The sequence below is a fragment of the Pagrus major genome, chromosome 23 (genome assembly GCF_040436345.1).
Source record: "Pagrus major chromosome 23, Pma_NU_1.0".
NCBI classification, from domain to species: domain Eukaryota; kingdom Metazoa; phylum Chordata; class Actinopteri; order Spariformes; family Sparidae; genus Pagrus; species Pagrus major.
In genome coordinates, this window is record NC_133237.1 from 2,178,377 (window position 1) to 2,199,462 (window position 21,086).

At 37.8% G+C, this 21,086-nt stretch overlaps 1 protein-coding gene across 1 annotated transcript; it reads right to left on the reverse strand.

Moving 5' to 3' along the window:
* Positions 1-1,560: 1,560 nt before the first annotated feature.
* On the reverse strand, positions 1,561-20,593 carry rgs9a (regulator of G protein signaling 9a). The gene is made up of 17 exons (XM_073494129.1): positions 20,525-20,593; positions 17,356-17,443; positions 16,168-16,218; positions 15,928-16,034; positions 14,366-14,417; positions 13,916-13,974; positions 12,100-12,176; positions 10,943-11,024; positions 10,370-10,432; positions 7,848-7,877; positions 7,582-7,643; positions 7,237-7,350; positions 5,502-5,617; positions 4,940-5,027; positions 3,877-4,015; positions 3,555-3,637; positions 1,561-1,717 (listed from the first exon to the last, which is right to left on the reverse strand). The coding sequence occupies exons 1-17, from the start codon at positions 20,591-20,593 to the stop codon at positions 1,561-1,563; spliced, it is 1,437 nt and encodes a 478-aa protein (XP_073350230.1).
* Positions 20,594-21,086: the final 493 nt, after the last annotated feature.

Here is a 21,086-nt window from a genome sequence, read left to right on the forward strand (position 1 = left end):
TAATATGTCCTGTGTGAAGAAAATCATGTTAAATGTATGTAAAGGGACGGTATTATTAGTCATATGTACGTGTGAGAAATCTCCCAACATGTTTTATTCTTTAAAAAATCCCCATTTGAAAAGTCCCAGAAATAATGGGAGCAATGGTTGGATGAGACCAGGCCTGGGCATGCGCAGGCATGACACCATTAGGAAAGCCCCTCAAATCCCAGGCTAGAAAAGACACCAATAGAAAAACATCTCAGGAGTGTTTTAAGAAAAAAGCCAGAGACACAACAAGATTTCCAAGAGTATAAAACCAGGAGCCCTGAAAGCTCCAGTTCAGTCTGGTGCTGGGATCAGCTCCAGTTCATCGAGGTTGCTGTCTGAGAGAACACAATAAACGCTTTTGCAACAGACTCTGCACAACTCCAGTGGATTTCTTGAGCAAGAAGCAATTTTTGGAAAGGTGTTGGAGCAGGATCCAGATTGTTCTGGCCTATTTTCTGGTCTCCCACGACCCAACATTAATCAACATTATCAGTTTGATAAGCTGTGGTGGTGATTACCATCGTGTGACATCTCTGTAAAAAGAACATTAACAGAAACAATTGTTACTGTAAACCAACAGTCTAATATTACAATTACTCTTAAACATATTGCACACACATAAACACAATGATCTGAAGTCTGAAGTTTTATCGTGATCTCATTTATTAAATGTGGGTTTACATACTATACAAATCATCCAATGAGACATCATCTCTCTTTAACTTCAGTATACTGACACACTGTTCTGACTATGACTGGTTCAGTATTTTGCAGCATACAGACAATTTAGTGAAATTAAAGCTTAAATCTGATTAAACGTGTTTTGTAGAAAGCACCACACACAGCCACAAGTATTCTATTTTCATACACACTCAACAACACCAACCAGTGTCTCCAATGTACACAATAGTGAGATATCAGTATCTCTGTTACTTATATGATGTAATATACTTAAATAATAATATCTTTAATTTCAAGTAAGTGTCATGTTTGTATTTATAAATACATTTGATTTGTTGATACTAATTTATACATTAACATGATTGGTATAGAAATTCAACCTACTTGGAGCAGGTCACTGGAGGCATCAGTCTCTGTGGCATGTTATATGTGACTTCTGATATTTACAAACTAATTCTGACAATGCCTTTAACTGTGTATGTGTCCAAAAAATGAGAGAATGGACCAAACCTCTCTTACATAGAAGTGAGATACTGGTTTTGTTTCTGTTTGTAGTTGTTTGGTGGAATTTCCGACAAGAAATGTTACCAGTGTCTTCAAACACAGGCGTTTCCCAGGGGCCCCTTGACAGCTTGGGCCCCTAGGCCTGTCCCTATTTGGTCCGTTCAGTAATACCTCCATGACAAAAGCTGGGTTTTCCTCATTTGATAATTTGCTAACACAGAACAACATTTATTGGCATGACACTGAAGAGCAAATCCAATTCTTAAGTGTCCTTATGTGTATACACCCTAATAGAGGGATGGTTTCTGTGTTGGTACTGACATGTCGAACACTGCACACACATCTCTACTTATTCCTGTCTATTTTGCTCATCATGGCCTTGACATCAACAGGAGCGGAGGCGGCGGCCGCCTTGGCCTTCTCTTCCTCCTCCTGCTGCCAGAGGATGATGGGATGGATGCCCGGGCTTCGGTTCTGAGCATTTTGCTCCAGCTGGGCTGGACTAGGGTGGAGAACGAAACGTGATTGTTAAACCTCATGCTCAGACATGAAGTAAAGATTCATTTTGTCTCCAGGCCCTAATGCAAAGTTCCTATTGCTCCTCCAAACTATTTTCTGATATCCAGCCTTAGCCATAGAGACGTCTCTGAGATGTTTGCCTCCACACCACACCACACCACACCACACCACACCGGGAGGGATGAATGAAATCACATTGTTCATGTGGTGCTCACAACCTTATAATGACATCTAAAAAATATTTACACATGACCTAGAACAGTATTTATTAACCATTTACAAAGTTTCATAAATACCAGTTGTAACTTTACAATAAACAATTGTTTAATAAATGGTTTATAAAGCATTTCATCATTAGTTAGCAGTGAAATAACTATTAACTAAAGTTTAACAAACTCTAAATTTACCATTAATTAATTTACCAATAAAATGTTACCGTGTTTTCTCTTATTTTATCACTTGACTACAGTACTTTTTACTCCACTACATTTATTTGATAACTTTAGTCACTAGTTGCTCTGCAGATTGCGTGCTGCATTACAGCCAATCTCTTCTGCATTTTAGAGTATAACTTTAAATGAAAAGATTTTTTAACTTTAATCGAAATTAAGGAAATGATTTCAATAATTAGAAAAATGCCGAATATCAGATCCGATAATCGTATTTCAACAAGATATCTTTACTTTTACTCAAGATTGACTTTTGGGTACATTTTACAACACTTGAAAGGCAACAAATTCAACCTTTCAATCCAGAAGCACTGTGCATGTTACTGTCAATAATCCACACAGACTCTGTCAGCCTCTTTCTGGGCTGCAAATTCCATTGACATGTGATTGTATTTGGGAGCTTTTTTCTACAGTATAGCCCTCCAGTTACAGCTGAGACTTTCTTGTTTAACCTATCAGCATTCTTCCATTCATACTTCCTGTCTGACCTTATTAAAAGGTGCTGTAATGACCCTTTAAGTTACAATATCATGAATCTGTCATAAAACCCAACCAGTGACAGCAAAATAACATTTGTATACAAGAGTCAACCGTAGGGGAGAGATGTCATGGTGAGAAACAACGAGTACAATTATAGTCTGGTTTGAGTTACGTGTGAGCCAATGGGAGGTAGGGTCTGAGCTCCCATGAAAGCAATTAAAACATAAATCTTTCGAGGTTACTGATACATTACCAGCAACCATTTTTTAATCACAAATAGCCAAATGAATTTTTCAGTGTAATGAGTATTTTTTACATTAATGATATAAATAGGTTAAAAGAAACATGTTTTCCAGAGGACCACACCATATTCTCTCATATTCGCTGCATCACAGTAAAATTCTGTCTGTTTTTTGTGTTTAAAGTTCATCCAGTCTGTGTCTGTGTCTGAAGTGCATCTTCATCCCAGCAGTTGTGTGAACACACTGTTTCAACTGATTTCACCATTTACATCAGATTTGTTAAAGAATATAACATATTGATATATTCCCTTGAAAAAATTCTCAATTTTGAGACTTGTTGCATTAGGAGAAACTGTATAAACTCTGTGAAACACTCTACACTACACATTCCTAACTATTTATGCCTACCTGTTTATTCGGCAAATGTTATGCATGAAGATATTTCTTTCTTTGTTTAAAAACATTGTATCCATTTGTCCCAGTGATGTATGTAGGTGCGAGGTACATCACTGGGACTCTATCTCTCAGAACGCACCAGTTCCACTATTATCCGCTATAACTCCAACCCTGATTACCTTTTTGTACATGTACCGGGATGCCAAAATGAACAAACAATGAAGGTATGGCATGAATGAGTTAAGCCACCTACCTGAAGTTATGAGCCTCAGGGGCTATCGCCTTCTTCTGGATTTCTTTGTACACTGGTGACTTGAGGTAACGGAAGAAAGTATCCTGTAGCGAAATAAAACACAGATGACCTCAGTTTCACTACACAAAAGTACCTTTAATCTCAGTCTAAAAATGTGTATTTGTAGCACAGATTCACAAATTAATCATTAATCACTTACTGGTATAAATTAACCACCCTGTTAGATTAATTATAGACATTATCATCTACAGGGTTAGAAAATGGGACTTTCTTTCTTTCTGTCTTTCTTTCTTTTTATTTTTGCATTTCTAACAGTACACACCTTCTTCATGAGCAGGAAGACGTGTGTCTGGGCTGCTTCCAGCACGTAGCGGTGAGGATGCTCCAGGCCTTTCACTGTCAGACCCATTGTCCTGCCATCAATGTTGATCCAGCGGGGGGCACCGGGAGCCAGGAAGGTCCTGAACGCGCACGCACACACACACACACACACACACACACACACACACACACACACACACACACACACACACACACACACACACACACACAGAGAGAGAGACAGAGAGAGAGAGAGTCCAGATCAATATTACACTGCATGACTGGCATCCTATTTTCTCAATCAGCTTCTTACTATTAGGGATACGGTCTCATGTGATCGCACTAGTTTCAACCAAAGGTAAAGCAGTTTGGGTTATTTCACACATTTTTTTCTCTCTTTGTCTCACTAGATTATTGCACTTGTGGCTCTGTTGGGAAAAGGTAATCAACAGCTACTACCATGTACCAATCATAGTTCAGCAACGTTCAGCAAAGATTTTATTTACATCCTTTTTAAAGCCGAAATCTTCACTGTAGCTGCTAAGCTAAAAGTGTCAACACGTACCCTGTTGACAGTGGGTGCACAAAATAGACTGCATGTTAAGTGTATAAATGACGTCTTTCAATTAATTTATTTTTTTTTTCAGTTGTTTTTCAGTACCCAGCTACTTCAGTTGGTTTGGAGAAGGCTATGATGCTGTTTTGCTCCAGAAATATTTTGTGGACGTCAAGACTTCCTCCAACTTTCCACTGGAATGGTTGTGAGTAGATCATCACTGAATTTTCATTTTTGGGTGAACTGATCCTTGAAGCAGTGGCGAAACTCACTGTTCTTTAGTTTGTTCAAGCAGTGGTGTCTGACATATTTTGAAAGATGAGAGGACAAAAAGACCAGAACCAGTGTGTAAAAAAAAAAGCAAGAACATGCAAGCAAGAGCACAATCAGCATACAGTATGTATACAGAACATTTGTACACATGAGGCCTGTTTAACGTGGTATGTGACAATAGGATCCCCACATATATTCTCATACACAGATAAACAGTTCAGTTTATTTGTCTTACTTGAAGATGCTCTCAGCTTTTGTTGTCATGGAAGATGCCGTGCCCAATTTCAGCTCTTCAGCTGCCTCCCAAAAAGCCAAGTTTTCCCCTGAGGACACACGCGCGCACACACACACACACACACACACAAACATAATGTAATTCTGAAATGCTGCTCATATCTGATGTTTTGGATGGCAGATGGTATATCAAACACATTGTCCCAAGTGCTTAGCTTATTGACTTGGAAAAATTAATTTGTGTATCCAAATACATTTTTTTAATGCAAGCTGCATGTGCTGAGATCCTGTATTTGTACCTCATATACATATTGTGATATTGATCTCTAACGTGGTAGGAGCAACTTTATTACAATTTAAAATCTGCACTGCTAGCCCATTACCTGTACTATGAGAAAACAAAATAAAGTCTTGTACATATGTACTACTGCCTAAAACAGAGAGATGTTTCCACATAAAGTAATGGGGATGCTTGTGCTGAGAGCTGTAAACACGCACCATCCCTCAACACAAGAGATTCATGAACAACACAAAAATGCGTTTAATGACATTTTGCAACATACCGCTGAACTCTTTCTTGAGGAAGACCTTGAAGTCGTCTCGGCCTCGCAGGTCGCTCAGCAGCTCGAAAAAGCTGAAGGACCAGCGCTCTACTCGACTCTTAGTGGGAACATCAACTCTGGACACAAACATAAAAATCCACATTTTATTTGCACAATTAAATGCATACATTGGTTATGAATTGTACAGATGAAATAAACGGTTCACAGAAGTTTTTTTGTATTTTTTGTAAAGTCACACAGCAAAAACCTTTTTTTTTACCTGAACACCAACAGATTGGAAGACTTGTACTTTCATACAGAGGCCATATATGATTTGCATGTTTTCTCAGTAGACATTTCTATACACACTTGGTAGAGAAAAACTTTTAGATATTAAAAAAAGGGAAAGCGATCCAGGTTCAATGAGGATGAAAGCAATGGAAAAAGCTAAAAGTGGAGCTTAAGATGGTTTCTACTTTTTTCCTTTCTGTTGCCAAGGTAAAATGAGAACTTTCCCACTCTACTTTTAGATCAATTTGCAAAAAGCAAAGTTAACCCTCATAAAGTGCATAGTTAACTGCCAGTAAATGCATAATAAGGTAAAGTATGCATTGATCTTCTTAAAGCAACAAATAAAGCTTAAAGCTAACAGTGACATAATAGTTAAGTTAGTTAAACTCAATAAATGTTTGTAATGCTATTATAAGGAATTATATTTAAAAAAAACTCATAAGGCTTTTATTAATGTTCTTAAAGGTGTAAATAAAATATGGCCAAAAACATAGGGGGGCAGCATATCACCAGGGTAACCGAACACTGCTTCTCTAACCTATCCCTGTAGCTAGCTACTGTTTGCTAATTAGCTCTTGGCTCAGTCTATAGACTCTTAACAAGTTTCTCAAAGGTTGTCAAAAATGTCTTATAATCTAACAATAAATGTGTTAATGTTGCTATCATTAACACTCATACAGTCTTATTAACACATGAATGTTACTTATAGGACGTATAAGGGCCTTAACTAACACTTATTACAAAGACCTTAATATAAAGTGTTGCAGTTTTTGCGTTACTATGCAATAACTTTTTGCATTCCCCCTGATCCATAGAAACAGTTGGTATGTTAGAGAGAGAGAGCTATAATACAAATCCAGTTTAGACACTTTATGTGATGCATTTGTTGCTCATTACTGAAAGGCAGAGACAGTATACTGCCACTGGCTGCGACCACAGTAGCCGGAGCTGCTTTGTCAGGCCTGGCTATGGCTGCTGGTGTGGTTACTGCTATGATGCTATGGTTGTAGCTATGACAGATGTGTTATCACAGAACACAGGAGTTCAGGAATAGCTTCACCTGCCCAGCACAGTGATGTCACTCTACAGACACAAAAACAAAGCCATAATTACAGGAACTGCAGCGGCCAAGGCTATAGCCCCCACCAGCAGCTGTAACCAATAACACAGACCAGTCTTCCTCTGTGGGTCAGAGGGAACACTAAACATATTGCAAGGTAACACAAAATATTGTGAGGGACCACAACACTCCAGCATGCGCTACCTGTTTGTGCTTTTCAACTGAGCTCACAATGTAAAGTCAGTGGAGAGGTCTGAAGAGGCTCACACCATCAGTGCTGGTTTTACAGTGATCATACCAGTGTGTCATCATCAGTGTGATCATTTTTTGATTCAAATATGGATAGCTTTAAGTAAGTTGATGATGAAGCCCAAGAGGCAAACAGAGAAAATGCAGCAGTCTCACCTTCTCGTGTTCAGAGTCCAGTATGTGTCGTTGTCTGTTTGCCAGGGGTTGCTGGGTAGACTGGGAGCCAGGAACGGGTCGTGGTTTTTGAAGGTTGTGACGTACTTGACCAGTCTGCAGAACCACAACTATTATGAGACTGATGAAATCCACAGAGCCTCTATGTTGCTTTAGTGTTTCTACACTGTTTTAATTGATCACTGAATCCTGATAACTGAAAGATCCAACATGATAATCTAATTAAGAGAGCTGTACATCCACTAGTTTTTAGATAGTTTGAATGTTATTACAAAATGAAAAGTCATGATTACAAGAAAATGCTTCAAAGAAACCAGAGGAACTTACGCTCCAAGGGACACGCTAGATTTGACCTTTGACCTCATGATGGCTTGTTGATAGAAAATGTTCTGGGATACAAGAGGAATACAAACGAAAACGTTATCTTTTGTGAAATTGTAATTGAAATTTTGCAAAACTTTGATAAATGAAAGAATATCAAATTATCCACTTTCAAATCTGTAGACAGACATCTGCATGAGAAAATGTTTTCCTCACTGTCCATGTTTCCCAGCTCAATAAAGGTTACCACTTCGTTAAAAACTATGACATACCTGGCGTCTGTACTGGTCGAAGCTCATTTTCTAAGAGACAGGAAGATAAAAATGTTTGTTTCAATGGGAACACTTTGTTTGGCTCATATCACTTTGGAAAGCACAATGTATAAAGGGAAGTATCAGCAACATCCTGATGCTATCCATGTGCTTACACGTAGAGAAACAACCACTGTTAATACTACACAGAGAGGTTGAAAATAAAAAAAACAGCCAGTCCCTCCAGGGTAAAGGATACTTGATTTGGTAGTTTTTCTGTGATTATTGCAGCCAAAAATATATACATGAATACATTTGCAGCAGATTTTCACACATATTGACTCAGTGTTTTTATTATCCTGTGTAAGACACACCTAAAGCTTGTAACTGAATTATGTGTAAAGTGTAATTGAAATTGAAATAAACCTGGTATTGTAAAGGTGCATTTTAAACAGGAAAGTAGAATTTGTGAGCATTTTCCCCCACGTGACCAATTAGATTGAATTGCAAGCTTTTGAAAATAATGCACTGTCTCAATTACTTTACATTGTTACAGTGGCAAAATCACTATTTCCCAGAAAGGCTGTCTGAAGACTACATGGAACACATGTTTACATGAAGTTTACACACAAGAATGACAATCTGGGTAAAACACTGAATACTATGATACTACTCTTATCTTCATCAGTGCAAGAAAACCTGTTTGAAAAGAGAAAAAGACAGGACAAAGAAAAATGTAATAAATGAAACAACGTTGACATGTCATTTCCTGACTCCAAAACAAATCCACTTGTGCACAGGTGGGTGGAGTGGTGCTGCTGAGGCTGAAGTTATTCAAATTAGGCCATTTAATTTTTTAAGCCAAAAATGATCTCAGTTGACTGAAAGCTTAGCTGCTGAGCTTTGAACAAATGCAAGAAGACAAGCTCAAATCACTCCTGTTAACCAGTCAGTTTCAGAGTTGTTTTAAGATTCCACTGATAACTTTTAGAGCACTTCATGGCTCAGCTGAATTTCTGCTCCCCAGTGAGCCAGACTGCAGCCTGCTCAGGCAGGCCTCTGCTGGCTGTTCCTAAGTCCTGGTTCAAGACTGAAGTTCACAGAGCTTTAACAGTCAGAGCCCTCAGCTCTGGAACTCCCAACTCCCATAATCACTGATGTCTATAAAATCATTTCTCAAAACAAATGTTTTCAAAACAGCTTTTTTATTAATGCAACCACACTGTTTTCTTTGCAACATGTATTATCTGTTCTACTACTACTACTATTATTATTATTATTATCATTATTATTATTATTATCATTATTTAACATTGGTACATTATGATGTCCAGCAGGTGTCAGCTCAGTTTAAGGAAATTTAAACAATAAAACAATGTTCTGTGTCAGCAAACAGACTGAGTAAATTATAACTGAGAAGAAGAGAGCATTTCATGATTTCATGATCATGATTTCGTTATCACATCATGTGATCCTGCAAATCCAGCTGTCTCACAAGGTAAACTAATGTTTGCATTTGTTTTGAAAGCCAGGAAAAGAAAGAGGCAACATTTTTAATACTATTTAATACTCCTGTTCACAGGATGCATGATGATGAGTTTATTTATCTTTTTGTAGCTATGTAAGATTAATAAATATAATGTGATGATGGTGAAACAAAGAAAATGTTGTTTTAGTGCTCTGGCACCAGACTACAGAGCAGCTTCTTTCCTCAGCTGTGAGACTTAACCATAAAAAGAAGTTTAAACTTGATTACTTATCCAACGTGGATAAGTCAGAATCCGACCTGCTGACAGACATTTAGAATGACTAACTATGTAAAAAATAAGGTATTACTATTAAGTGATTGAATTGTTAAACCTTTTTAAGCTTTCTTGCATTTGATAAGTATCTTAAGTCACAATAGTGCTTCTTAGAAAGAGTAAGCAAGGTTTAATAAACGTCTTCCAAGGAAAGTGGACACAGTAGAAGTTGTTCAAACCTTAAACTGCAGAAGCAAGGTTCCACTATTTCACATATACTATGAACAATAAGCTTAGTGTTACCCTCAAACAGCAGCACAGGAATGTCATCAACAATTTTAGAAACATATCTCAGAGACATTTTTCCATCAGTTTATAAATTAATACCACAGGACGACTGAGCTTTTGTTGTGGAGGACATGTCAATGAGAGCAGTGTAATCAAAACGTTCATCATATTTATCTCAAATGTAATCCTGATAATAAATGTGAATTATGTGGATTTTGCCAATTCTACAAAGCTCAACCTCAAATTTTACCGGCTATTAATAATACAGCAAATAGTTTTTAAAATTCAGTTCAGCTAAATGGAAAGGAAAAGGAAAGGGGAGGGAAGAAGAGGAGAGAGCAAGTGAGGAAGGTTCTAGTCTCTAAGTGGATCTACAGCGATCAGTCCAGCAGTACTACTCTCTAAGCTCCAGTAAGTTTCTTAAAAGACCAGCTGACCTCAATCTCTCCACTCTGTGTGTGCGTGTGTGTGTGCGTGTGTGTGTGTGTGTGTGTGTGTGTACTGACCTGTTACCTCATCTGTGTTGGGATCCATCAGACGCTCTGGACCGCTGTCCAAAGCACTGTGAGTACGACGCTGGACACACACAGGACAGGTTCATAAGAAATACACATTAAGTATAACCACTGATCACATTTCTTCCTGGAAGATGATGGTTCACCACTATCCTTCCAGGTTTTAATAATGCATTGGACAGTTCTTGACCCAGTTTTAGTAGTTTCAGTAATCTGCTTAGGTGTTTTCGTTGCTTGATGCAGGCCAATAATTTGACCCTTCTGAAACAGAGTAACATATTTTCCATGACCACAGGATATGTCTTCTCACATGGTTGTTTAAGAAATGGGAAGCTCCTCACTGCATCAGTTAGGGTTTAATAACTTGTTGGCAACTGAAAAATATTAATCACTGCAGTAATTGGCTCTTACCTCATACCTATTTGCTTAGTTAAATCTACAACAGTGCTGGGATAACATGAGTCATCAGGATATAGTTGATGTGATGATGTGAATTTATTTGGATCACGGCCTTTTGTTCATCTCTCTCTGTATATACACATAAAACAAACACAATGTCACACACACTGACCGGTGGCCTGTTCACTATCCAGTAAGCCCTCTCCTGGCAGTCGAACACCACACGATCCGGCTTCTTCCTCTCCTTACCAGCCCTGACAAACACACACACACACACACACACACACACACACACACACAAAGGGGAAGTTAAAGTTGTGTTAAGAGGAGCAAATTAACCAAAATACAAGTACTCCCCCCCATTCTGATGCAGAGTTTCATAGTCCATAAAACATTTCTGGAGCTTCACAACCAAACAGAGCATGCAGCATTCTCCTAAACAACTGAAGTAGCTGGGAACTTGTTTTAAAACGTAAAAAAACAACCAATGTCCCCACAAAAAAATGGCTCCATGCAGCTCGTGCAGCATAATCGAAGTCTCCAGAGGCCCTGAGATCCCAAATTGATTCGAATGGACGTTATTTACACCCTAGCTGCTAAGGTAAAAGTGTTGGCACACCTTGTCTGAAGCAGGTGCACAAGCTTGAACATGCATACTGGGTTATGCTGGATGGAGCCATATGCTTTTTTCCAGTTGTTTTTTTAGCATTCTGAAACAAGTCCCTACCTACTTCAGTTGTTTAGGAGAATGCTGTAACGCTGTTTTGCTGTAAGGGGATGGGGATGAGGAGATAATGACTGAATTTTCATATTAGAGTGAATTGTTCCTTTAAAATGATTATACTGGTCTCCAAGTACAGGTAGGCTGTCAAAAATGTCTAACTTCTTAACCATATAATTCTAGGTAAATACATATTTACATATGTAAATAAGAAAATATACACGAGACTAAGAATCTGACCAAGTCTTTGGCGCCGACAAGTTTTACAAACCTATCTAGAGGGTATTGAGCCTCAATACTTTTTTGGCACCAACCAAAATCTGTCCACAGCACAGAGTCTCAAAATCTGTCAAGTACTGAGGGTTGGCATCAAACGTCTCATCAAATTTAATAAGCTTGTTAATTGTCCTGTTTGACTTTGCCAGTTTGAGACGATTTGATTTTGGGAAAGTTCTGTGCAAGGTTCTGCTCTTTACTTTATTGCATGCTAGCCCTATCTCTTCCTCTTTCTCTACGGTTCCTGTTAATCTTCTCTGTGAACTCTTAAATGAAGGTACCAAAATAAACTGTGCTGAGGTTAAATACCAAGCTGGAATGCTTTCACCTACTTGTACTGCTCAGTGGCTTGCATCACAATAAAGTCCCACTTGTGGTTCAGCCATTCATGGAGGTGGTTGTAATGCATCTGTTTAAAACACAAATACAGTGACAGCATGAAGCAGCGCTCTCTGTCTGTTCATGAAGAACCAAACAGATGTTACAGTGAGAAGAAACAGTGAAAAGAGACATGAGATGTTAGATTCTAGTAAAAACATTTAACCTTTAGCTTCATGTGAAAGTCATCGTTGTCCACTGCATTGTTTAAATATGTAAGAATAGCTACACATTAAAGGATTAAGGGATACTCGATTTTACACGTGAAGATCTGGAGTCATAAACAGCACTCAGTGCTATAAAACAGAGTAATGTCTTCTGTGGCTCTGTTCAGTTTTGTGAAGTCTGAAAAAATGACCCTGATGATGTCAGCATGTTTAGCTCAGAGACCATATATTTTACCAAAAGTCTCCATTGCAAACTAGGGACTGTGAGTTTAAAAATGTTTTTTTAAAAGTCTGACTCTTCTAAGTCCCCCAAATCACTGGAGTGCCCTCAGACTACATTTAGCAATTTAGGTTGAAATAATCACAGACTATTATTGCTTTTTGGTAAACACTTTTACCAAATAAATGGATTCATTTGCCTTTAGCTTTGATTGCGGCATGCATTTGCCGTGGCATCGTTTTGATAAGCTTATGCAATGTCACAACATTTTCTTTCCGTCCATTTTCTTTTCACCAAGCTCTTATATTGATGATGGGAGAGTTGGGTCCTGCATAAAGTCCTCTTCAGCACATCCCAAAGATTCTCAATGGGGTTTAAATCATTACAAATCACACAGTCGTGGCCAATCCATGTGTGAAAATGATGTCTCATGCTCCCTGAACCACTCTTTCACAATTTGAGCCCGATGAATCGTGGTACTGTTATCTTGGAACATGCCCGTGCCATCAGGGAAGAAAAAATCAATTGATGGAAAAACCTGGTCATTCAGTATATTCAGGTAGTCAGGTGACCTTGTTGACTGTTGATTTTTTACGATTTGATTTCACCAGATTTCTCCGATCACATTTCTTCCTGGAAGATGATGGTTCACCACTATCCTTCCAGGTTTTAATAATGCGTTGGATAGTTCTTAACCAAATTTTAGTAGTTACAGTAATCGCCTTAGTTGTTTTCAGGCCAATAATTCGACCTTCCTGAAACAGAGTAACCACAGGATATGTCTTCATATCAGATTGTGAGAAAAGAAATGGGAAGCTACTCACTGCATCAGTTTGGGTTAAATAACTTGTTGGCAGCTGAAAAATATTAATCACTGCAGTAATTGGCTCTTACCTCTTACTTATTTGCTTAGTTAAATCTATAACAGTGCTGGGATAACATGAGTCATCAGGTAATGCACAAACGTGTGGAGTCCATGCCAAAGGGGGACATATCAAATACCAAGATATTCTGAAATTCATGGACATTTTCAAAGATTCAACCTTTCACTTTTAACACTGTTAAGCTGTAATGAAAATTATAGTGTTACATTCTAAACAAATGCAAAATAGATGTATTATGAATAGTGGTCTCAGACTTTTAGACCCTGCTTTCTGTGATTCCGCTGGAATAATTATTACAACCTGTTTTTGGTCAAATGCTTGTTGTCACATTGAAGTCATGTCGCTATCCAAATTCAATATGTGTCAGACTCTTGAGCACTCTTGTCAGTACTGCTAAAAGCTTTGAACATAATGTAGAATGAAAGTAGCTCATGCACACACATACACTCACATTCAAACACAATTACTTTTATACTTTGAACTATGAACTACAACAAACCTGTTCATAGGGTTCTAGCATGCCTTTCTTGCGGATGTTCCTCTTTGCCAGGTAAATGGCTACAGTCAGAGCAAAATAAAATCATTACAAATCACACATCACACATGGTGCATTATTGCAAACAATTGTATAAGTGAACATCTGGGAAATCTGCTTGTTTGTAATCTTACAAGAAGTCAAAGAAAATTGATCAATTTCATATGAGTCCAGACAGGATGCAGAAAAAGATCTTTCAAAACTGATTAATGCGCATGTTTGGCTAGACTGGACCTTGTATTTAAGTGCCTTGGTAGTACGCAGTTTAACTAAAGGAGGGGAAAGTGTCTCTCATTCTAGTTTTGTCAAGCTTTGGGGATAAAAAAAGCATGTCCAATTTTTTAAAAACAATCAAAGTTGTTGACGCAACAGTCTGCAGGGTTCATCCTAAAAACGCTGACATACTGTACCCACCATAGTCAGAGTCTTCTGCAACCCATTTCTGTGTAGGCCAGAAGTATGGAGTCTGAAAAGGTTGAGATCGGAAAGACAGTATTAATTATTCAATTGTGTCTAAAGATGTATGAATGATAATGGCATTTTCACCCAACATCTGACAAAATGTTGCATACACACTCCATTTGCAAAAGACAACATAGTGTCAGGTTCTGGACATTCTGCCACATAAAGCTTCAGGCTCTGGTCACATTTGGGTTTTGTTACTTTCCTAATCTTCTGTTGAAGGGTCCTGCAGACCCAAGGTTCTCTTTATCAGCTAAAAAACACATGTAACGTTGTTTTAGCTTTATACTTGATGACTTACAGTATCCTGACTTTAGGAGACTTACCTATAAACATGATTTTGTTTAAGAAGTTCACTACAGAAAATTTCACATTACTTCTGTTTTTGAATCCAGAGACCCAGTTTAAAACTGGGCCTCCATATGCAGTAGCTTACCAGAGTAGCTTTATGTAACTGTCCATGCACAGCAGAGCATAATAAAAGTCAGTAACCAATGAAATAACGCGAGACTTTTTCACATTTGAATAAGCTGGTGGCAGACAATAAGTTTTCTCTGATGAAATCTCTCTTGCAGGAGTACCAAACCATCAGCACACCATGAGGTGTTGAGCCATGATCTTAGAGAGAATGAATGCAGTGAATGTGATTGGACATTATTGTCACAGTCTCTGACATGCCCATTTATAATATATGATAACGCATTCTTTTTGATCTCACTCTAATGTTTTGCTAACCATGACCAAGTGTTTTTTGTGCCTAAACGTAACCAGGGCTTAAGCACAGCGTTATCATACAGGAAATTGGGGAGAGAGGAGAGAGTGGGTGACATGAAGCAAATAGCGCAGGGTTGGAATCGAACCCAGACCACTGTGGTAAGGACACAGCAGCAGGGAGCTACTGGGCGCACCTATAGACTCCATGTTAACCAAAGACAGCCATCTTGGCTTGGTTGGACAATATTTCTTTGTCTAAAATTCAGTGACCATTTTAAAATGTTGAGACATGAATTGATTAAAAAAGCATTACTCTTGCCCCATTTAAAGTCACAGAAACAACTGAAAGGAAAAGTCTGAAATGTCAATAAGTTTTAATATCATCATCCACTATCAAAAACAAAAACATAAGAAAGGAGAGAATTTGAAATACTCCTGTCCCTGTCCCATTAAATATAACAATTAAAACTTCATCTCAAAAACCGATATCAGGTTGTTATAAACATCTGAATCATGTAATTTATTAGTATCTTACTTTGGAATAGGTCATGTCCTACAATACTGTTGTAATGGGAAATATATCACAAACTCCCTGATTTCATTATAGAAGACCACAGTGATCCAAAATGTCCTCCTAGTTCACATCAAAACATCAGCAGTGAGCTGCACAGGAACAGGTGATGCTGCTGTTTGAACAACATCAGTGAGGCTTTAGTGAAGAAAAATACTTCAAACTCTGTTTATTGAAAGTGCAACACTGATTCCAATTATAGGAAGCAAAGAAGAAGATTTAGTTTTACCTGGAAGCGGTAGAGGCTGGCGTCGTTGCACATGACCAGCTTCTTGTGGTTCTGCAGGGGGTAGATGTAGCCATAGGCTACTAACATGGTGCCAAAGGCCTGAGCCTCTGGAACACAGACATGGACAGAAAATGAATGGAGGAGACAGTAAACAACATGTGGATATATCAGCTTTTATATAACTGACATGTGAAAATGTCATGTTTTATTAAACAAATTTTTGATTTCATAGTATTGTACCTTCTGCAGTGGTCTTCATTTTGTTGGCGATCCATGCAATGATGTCATTACCTGTATGGAAACACACATTACAGCTGTAGCACCACACAGACAACACACATACAGTTAACGACTCCAGTCTCTGGAGGGCTGTGTATCAGTATTCTGCCAGTAAAAGTCAATTAATCCTTAAGTGCAAACATCAGGTCTTTAGAGACTCGAGACTAAATTACACTGTCTAAATCATTTTATTCATATAAGCCATAAATTCTAAGTGCTGTATCATAGGCAACTGGACGTGTTTCAGTTTCTTGAAGATGTTTCACCTCTCATCCAAGAGGCTTCTTCAGTTCTAACTACTGTAATTGTATTATTTCATTTGTAGCCATTATGTCATGGTGACCCATTACTAATTTTCCATAAGTAATGGGTCACTAATGACCCTCTGAGAGTCTCTGAGTCAAGTGTAATAATGTGTTTCCAGCAGTTTTCATTTAAAAGCAAAGTGAAATCACATCCAAAGTAAATTGCAGAGAAGATGGAGGGACAAAATAACAGGCAGTATCATCCAGGAGACATGACAACACAAACTATTAACTACAGGCAACAATCATTCTGGATGAATCACACTGCTTGGCTTCTGCTCTGACTGATCACATTGTTAACAGCAAGAGGTGCTTATACTCAGAGCACCAGTTCACATGAGGGGGTTGGGCCCATGTATCCATGCTGACCTTTACCTCGCCGGTCTTAGACCAGATTAAAAAGCTACTTTTGCTCCTAAAGGACTGTTCAGATCTCATCCAATTGTGGACTGCCTTATTTAGCCTGCGTTAGTAGCTTAGACAGCAAGGCGGCCTGTCAGTGTCACCTGTCTGTCTGTGCAGAGGGTTGTAAGTGCTGTACTTTGTCACGTGAATTTATTCTAGAGTTGTAATGCTCAATGCACTGTGATCTTTTGTCTTCAGTCTAGAAACTGAAGATAACATCTATCTACCTAATCTTGTCTCCACTGTGTGTTCCTCACTACATAGTAATTTAGACCCTGCACTGATTTTGTTTCTCCATAAAACTGATAGCATGTAAAATATTTACTTTTAAATGATATGATATATGAAATGATATAGGCCTATGAACTTTAAACAATTCAAGACTTTTAGGAACCCCCTCAGTCTTTTGTCAATGTGTGTATATGCGTCTGAGTCTCACCAGCGACAACATGTGGGATGGTAGTGACGTTGAGTTTCTGCTCAGATCCCTTGACCCCACTCTGCATCTCCACCACAATGGCCTCCAGCTGAAAGCAGAAGGACAGCAACATAGCCACTACATAAACACTAGTAAATTCATACTTTCTATCCGTTTCTTTATATATAAATCATTTCACAACATCAATCAGTCACTGGTGTTATAAGACCATTTGTGCAGGTAGGATGAATTAGGGGAATCTCAATTAGGCTTGGCTGTTAAACTATTACTTTATTTGATTACCTTCACTGTAATGTGATCAAAATGCCATGAAGCCATGACTATTTTCATTCAAATCTGACATATGAGTGATCATCAAGTTTTCAATGTATTGTGTATACAATCCCAAAATGTTCAATATCAAATAATTAAAAAAGACATTGTTGAGCACTTATAACCTTGGTAAGAAAGCTGCTATATATAATTATACATTTTAATATTAATAATACATTTTATTAAAAAATATATAGATAAATGTATGACTCAGCAATTTGTAAAATAATTGAGGAAATTGAAAATGAAATCTTAGTTCCTTTCTCATTTCCTAAAAACTGGATTTTATTGAATATCACTTTTATTTGATTATAGACATATTATTGAAAAATACCATTTTTCATAAGTCTGTTTTTATTTCATGCCAAGTTTTACTTTATAATGGCACTTTTCTTAATGATACATTTTTTGTCAATTCACTTTTCATGACAGCGGTTGTGTCATTGCACTTTGACCTTTCAGCCAACCCATCTCGTCACCCTGGTGTCTCTTAAAATAGCAAGCAACAACTGCTGCCAGATTTAGCCAGTTAGCTCCTGCTACAGTAACTAGAGCAACACCAATGCCAACATTATTCATAATCAAAAGACTTCTGCTGTGAAGAAACACAGTGCACAAACACAGTTAGTAAACATCTGTGGCCTATCTGAGCTAAGCGTAGCTTATCATACTGCCATCTACACTGTGTCTTTGCTTTGATGCTGTTCATGAGTGAGTTAGCAAGGTAGTTAAGTAAGGTGGATTTCCTGCCCTAAGTTAAGTACTATGTGCTGCGTTGTTAAACTAATATTTTTTTCACCTTAATCTGTGAATTGAGGATTTATTTCAACCAAACCAGAGATGATTGTGGAAAGACAAACTCAGGCTGTTTTGGTGAGTTTTATTTAGTTTATGTCGCGTTCAAATTAAGTCTGTTTAACGATGACTTAACGAGGCAATTTAGCTCATCTTAGTTCAGTAAAGGAGAGAAATTTTAATTCAGAAGGTGTCGACATTTCCAGATGTTTTTTGTGGCAACAAATCCAGGTGTTTTTTTGATTTTTTCAGAAGACCTGGAGACTTTTCCAGTGGTGAACAGAACAGGTAGGCTATTTTAAGCCAAACCATGATGTTTTCCTAATGGTAACCAAGTGGGTTTTGTGCCTTAACCTAACCACACCATAAGCACAGCATTGTGACGAGGGAAAAATAGACAATTGAGCCCAAACAGACGTGAAGTAGTAACATAAAGAAATGTTAAGTTTCAACTTATCTGTGTTTTAGCAGAAATGTACTAGCTAACATTTATTCTGGCTATTGGGATGCATTAAACACAATACCATTCCTAATACTATGCCTTATCAAAAGTTCCTGTCAATGTTTCTCAGTAAGTCAAAGGTCATGCGACTTCAAAAGTTTGTTTGAAACTTGAGGATACTTACTGTTGCATATATACACACCCATCTACCACCTCATCCTCCACACCTTAACACTACAGTGATGTCACACTACTTCCTGTATTCGCTCTCGATACGCAGAACACTTGCATATGAATGAATCAGGTCTTCCAAAAAAGCACTGGATTGAGAAAGAGCTGCTTTCTCATCCCCTCTGACAACATCTGATTACACTTAACTATCTTCTGAGTATTTCCATTTTTTGTGCAACTTAATACTTGTATCTCACTACAATCCAGTGTGAAAGATTGCTATCTTTACTATTTGACAGCAATAATTACAAGATACATTGGAGGTGAAGATTTCACATACAATACAAACATATGATCAGTTTCTTAAATATGATTCTTTGTTTAATTATGAGTGCAGGACTCTTATTTGTAATGGAGCAGATTTTTAAATCGTGCTATTGTTTCCTGCACTTCTGTCAGGTTTGTTTGGGGGTTTTTTCCAGTAAAAAACACCTATTTATCCCACCGCTGTGAGGCAGTTGTGGCACATGATTTACACGTTTTAACTCACCACTGACATTTGATAAACCCACTTTCACTTTACAAACAACATACATCCTGGACATGCTTCCTCAAAGGGTAAAGCCTCTCACTCAGTGACGTCAGTTATTTAGATTAAATTAACAATCTTATATCAGGTGCTACAGCATGCAGGTTGTCCATTATTGTAATGTTCGTGTTTTGACTGATCCTGTCAATGTGTTCAGGTCTTTGAGAAAGACATTGAGGTCATATGTGCTCTCAGTTTGGAGCAAAAGAGTCTACCAAAGGACACAAATCTAATGTATCTTTACCAAAATAGTTTTTGTTTAATTAATCTGTTCCACGTGTAATTTGTAATATTTTCTATCTGTCTGCTTTCTTTTGCAGTGTAATCAAATAACCTTTATATTTCTTTCTGTTATTGACTCATTCTTGTCCGTCTGCCCTTTTGTCTCAATTTGCCAGTGTGTTTGAAGTTAACATCTTCATCTGAGTAGCTACCAGATGAGGTCAGGATATGCTGCTGAACTGCTCAGTATATTTGGATGGCAGCAGGGCAGCAAAGCTAATTGGCTTTAAGGTGGAATTAGAGCTGATCTTTAACCAGCCCCTGCTCTTCTGAGGGCAAACAATTCATGTGTAAAACTCTCCTGTAACTGGAAAAAATAAAAAAATAGATCTATTTCCAGAAATGTATTGTTGCTCTTCATATTTTTTGAATGAAATAAAAGGAAACACCAGTGTAATCCAGAAATGTTAACTCTAATTAAACTTTAGAATAACTTCAACAATTAATATATCTGTAATGTTTAAAACTTGTCCACACTTCTAATTAAATTTAGGATAAAATATTACGAATAAAATGACATGAGTTTATACATTGAAGAACTAAATAAATCAATAATAGTGATGATGATATCCACCCACCTTTTTCAAGCAGTGCATACGGGGCTGATAATGTTGTCCCCGGTTTGGACGGGCTGTTCTTATGGTCATATTTGCAGATAGATGAAAACCAAATCAGATGTAAAAACAAAAAGAATAAAAATCCTTGTGTGAAATATTCCAGTTATAATATCGATAGTAGCTGACAGATAAGTGAGTGCATGCAGTGGACTTGAACACACTCCTCCTGTGTGGGGATTGTAAAACAGGATGGGAAGGATGGATTTGTCCACCAATCAGCTGTAAGAAGCCTGTGTTCTCATCCCACAGTTGCAGAGAAGCCTGTCTGGGGGGATTTGAAATTAACTTGTGTGAAGGCAGACTAATTGTCAGAGCTGGAACAGGTAGTTTAGCTGGCTTTATGACTGCTTTGATATATCAGAAGCAATTTGGGTAAAATAATAAAGTTAAAAAAGTAAAACAGTCATCAATCGACTCAACATTTTGGAAAATACGCTTGTTATATTCTGAGTCTTGCCCAGAGCTAGATGTTCAGATTGACACCGCTCTTATGTCTGTACGATATGAAGCTACAGTCAGAAGC

Bases quoted from the DNA above. Each gene is read 5' to 3' on its own strand.
- rgs9a (XM_073494129.1), bottom strand. From the start codon at position 20,593: ATGACCATAAGAACAGCCCGTCCAAACCGGGGACAACATTATCAGCCC. The intron at 16,219-17,355 runs GTGAGACTCAGA...GTTTCCATACAG, and splicing joins CATCCCACATGTTGTCGCTG to GTAATGACATCATTGCATGG. The intron at 10,433-10,942 runs GTCAGTGTGTGT...GTGTGTGTCCAG, and splicing joins GGATAGTGAACAGGCCACCG to CGTCGTACTCACAGTGCTTT.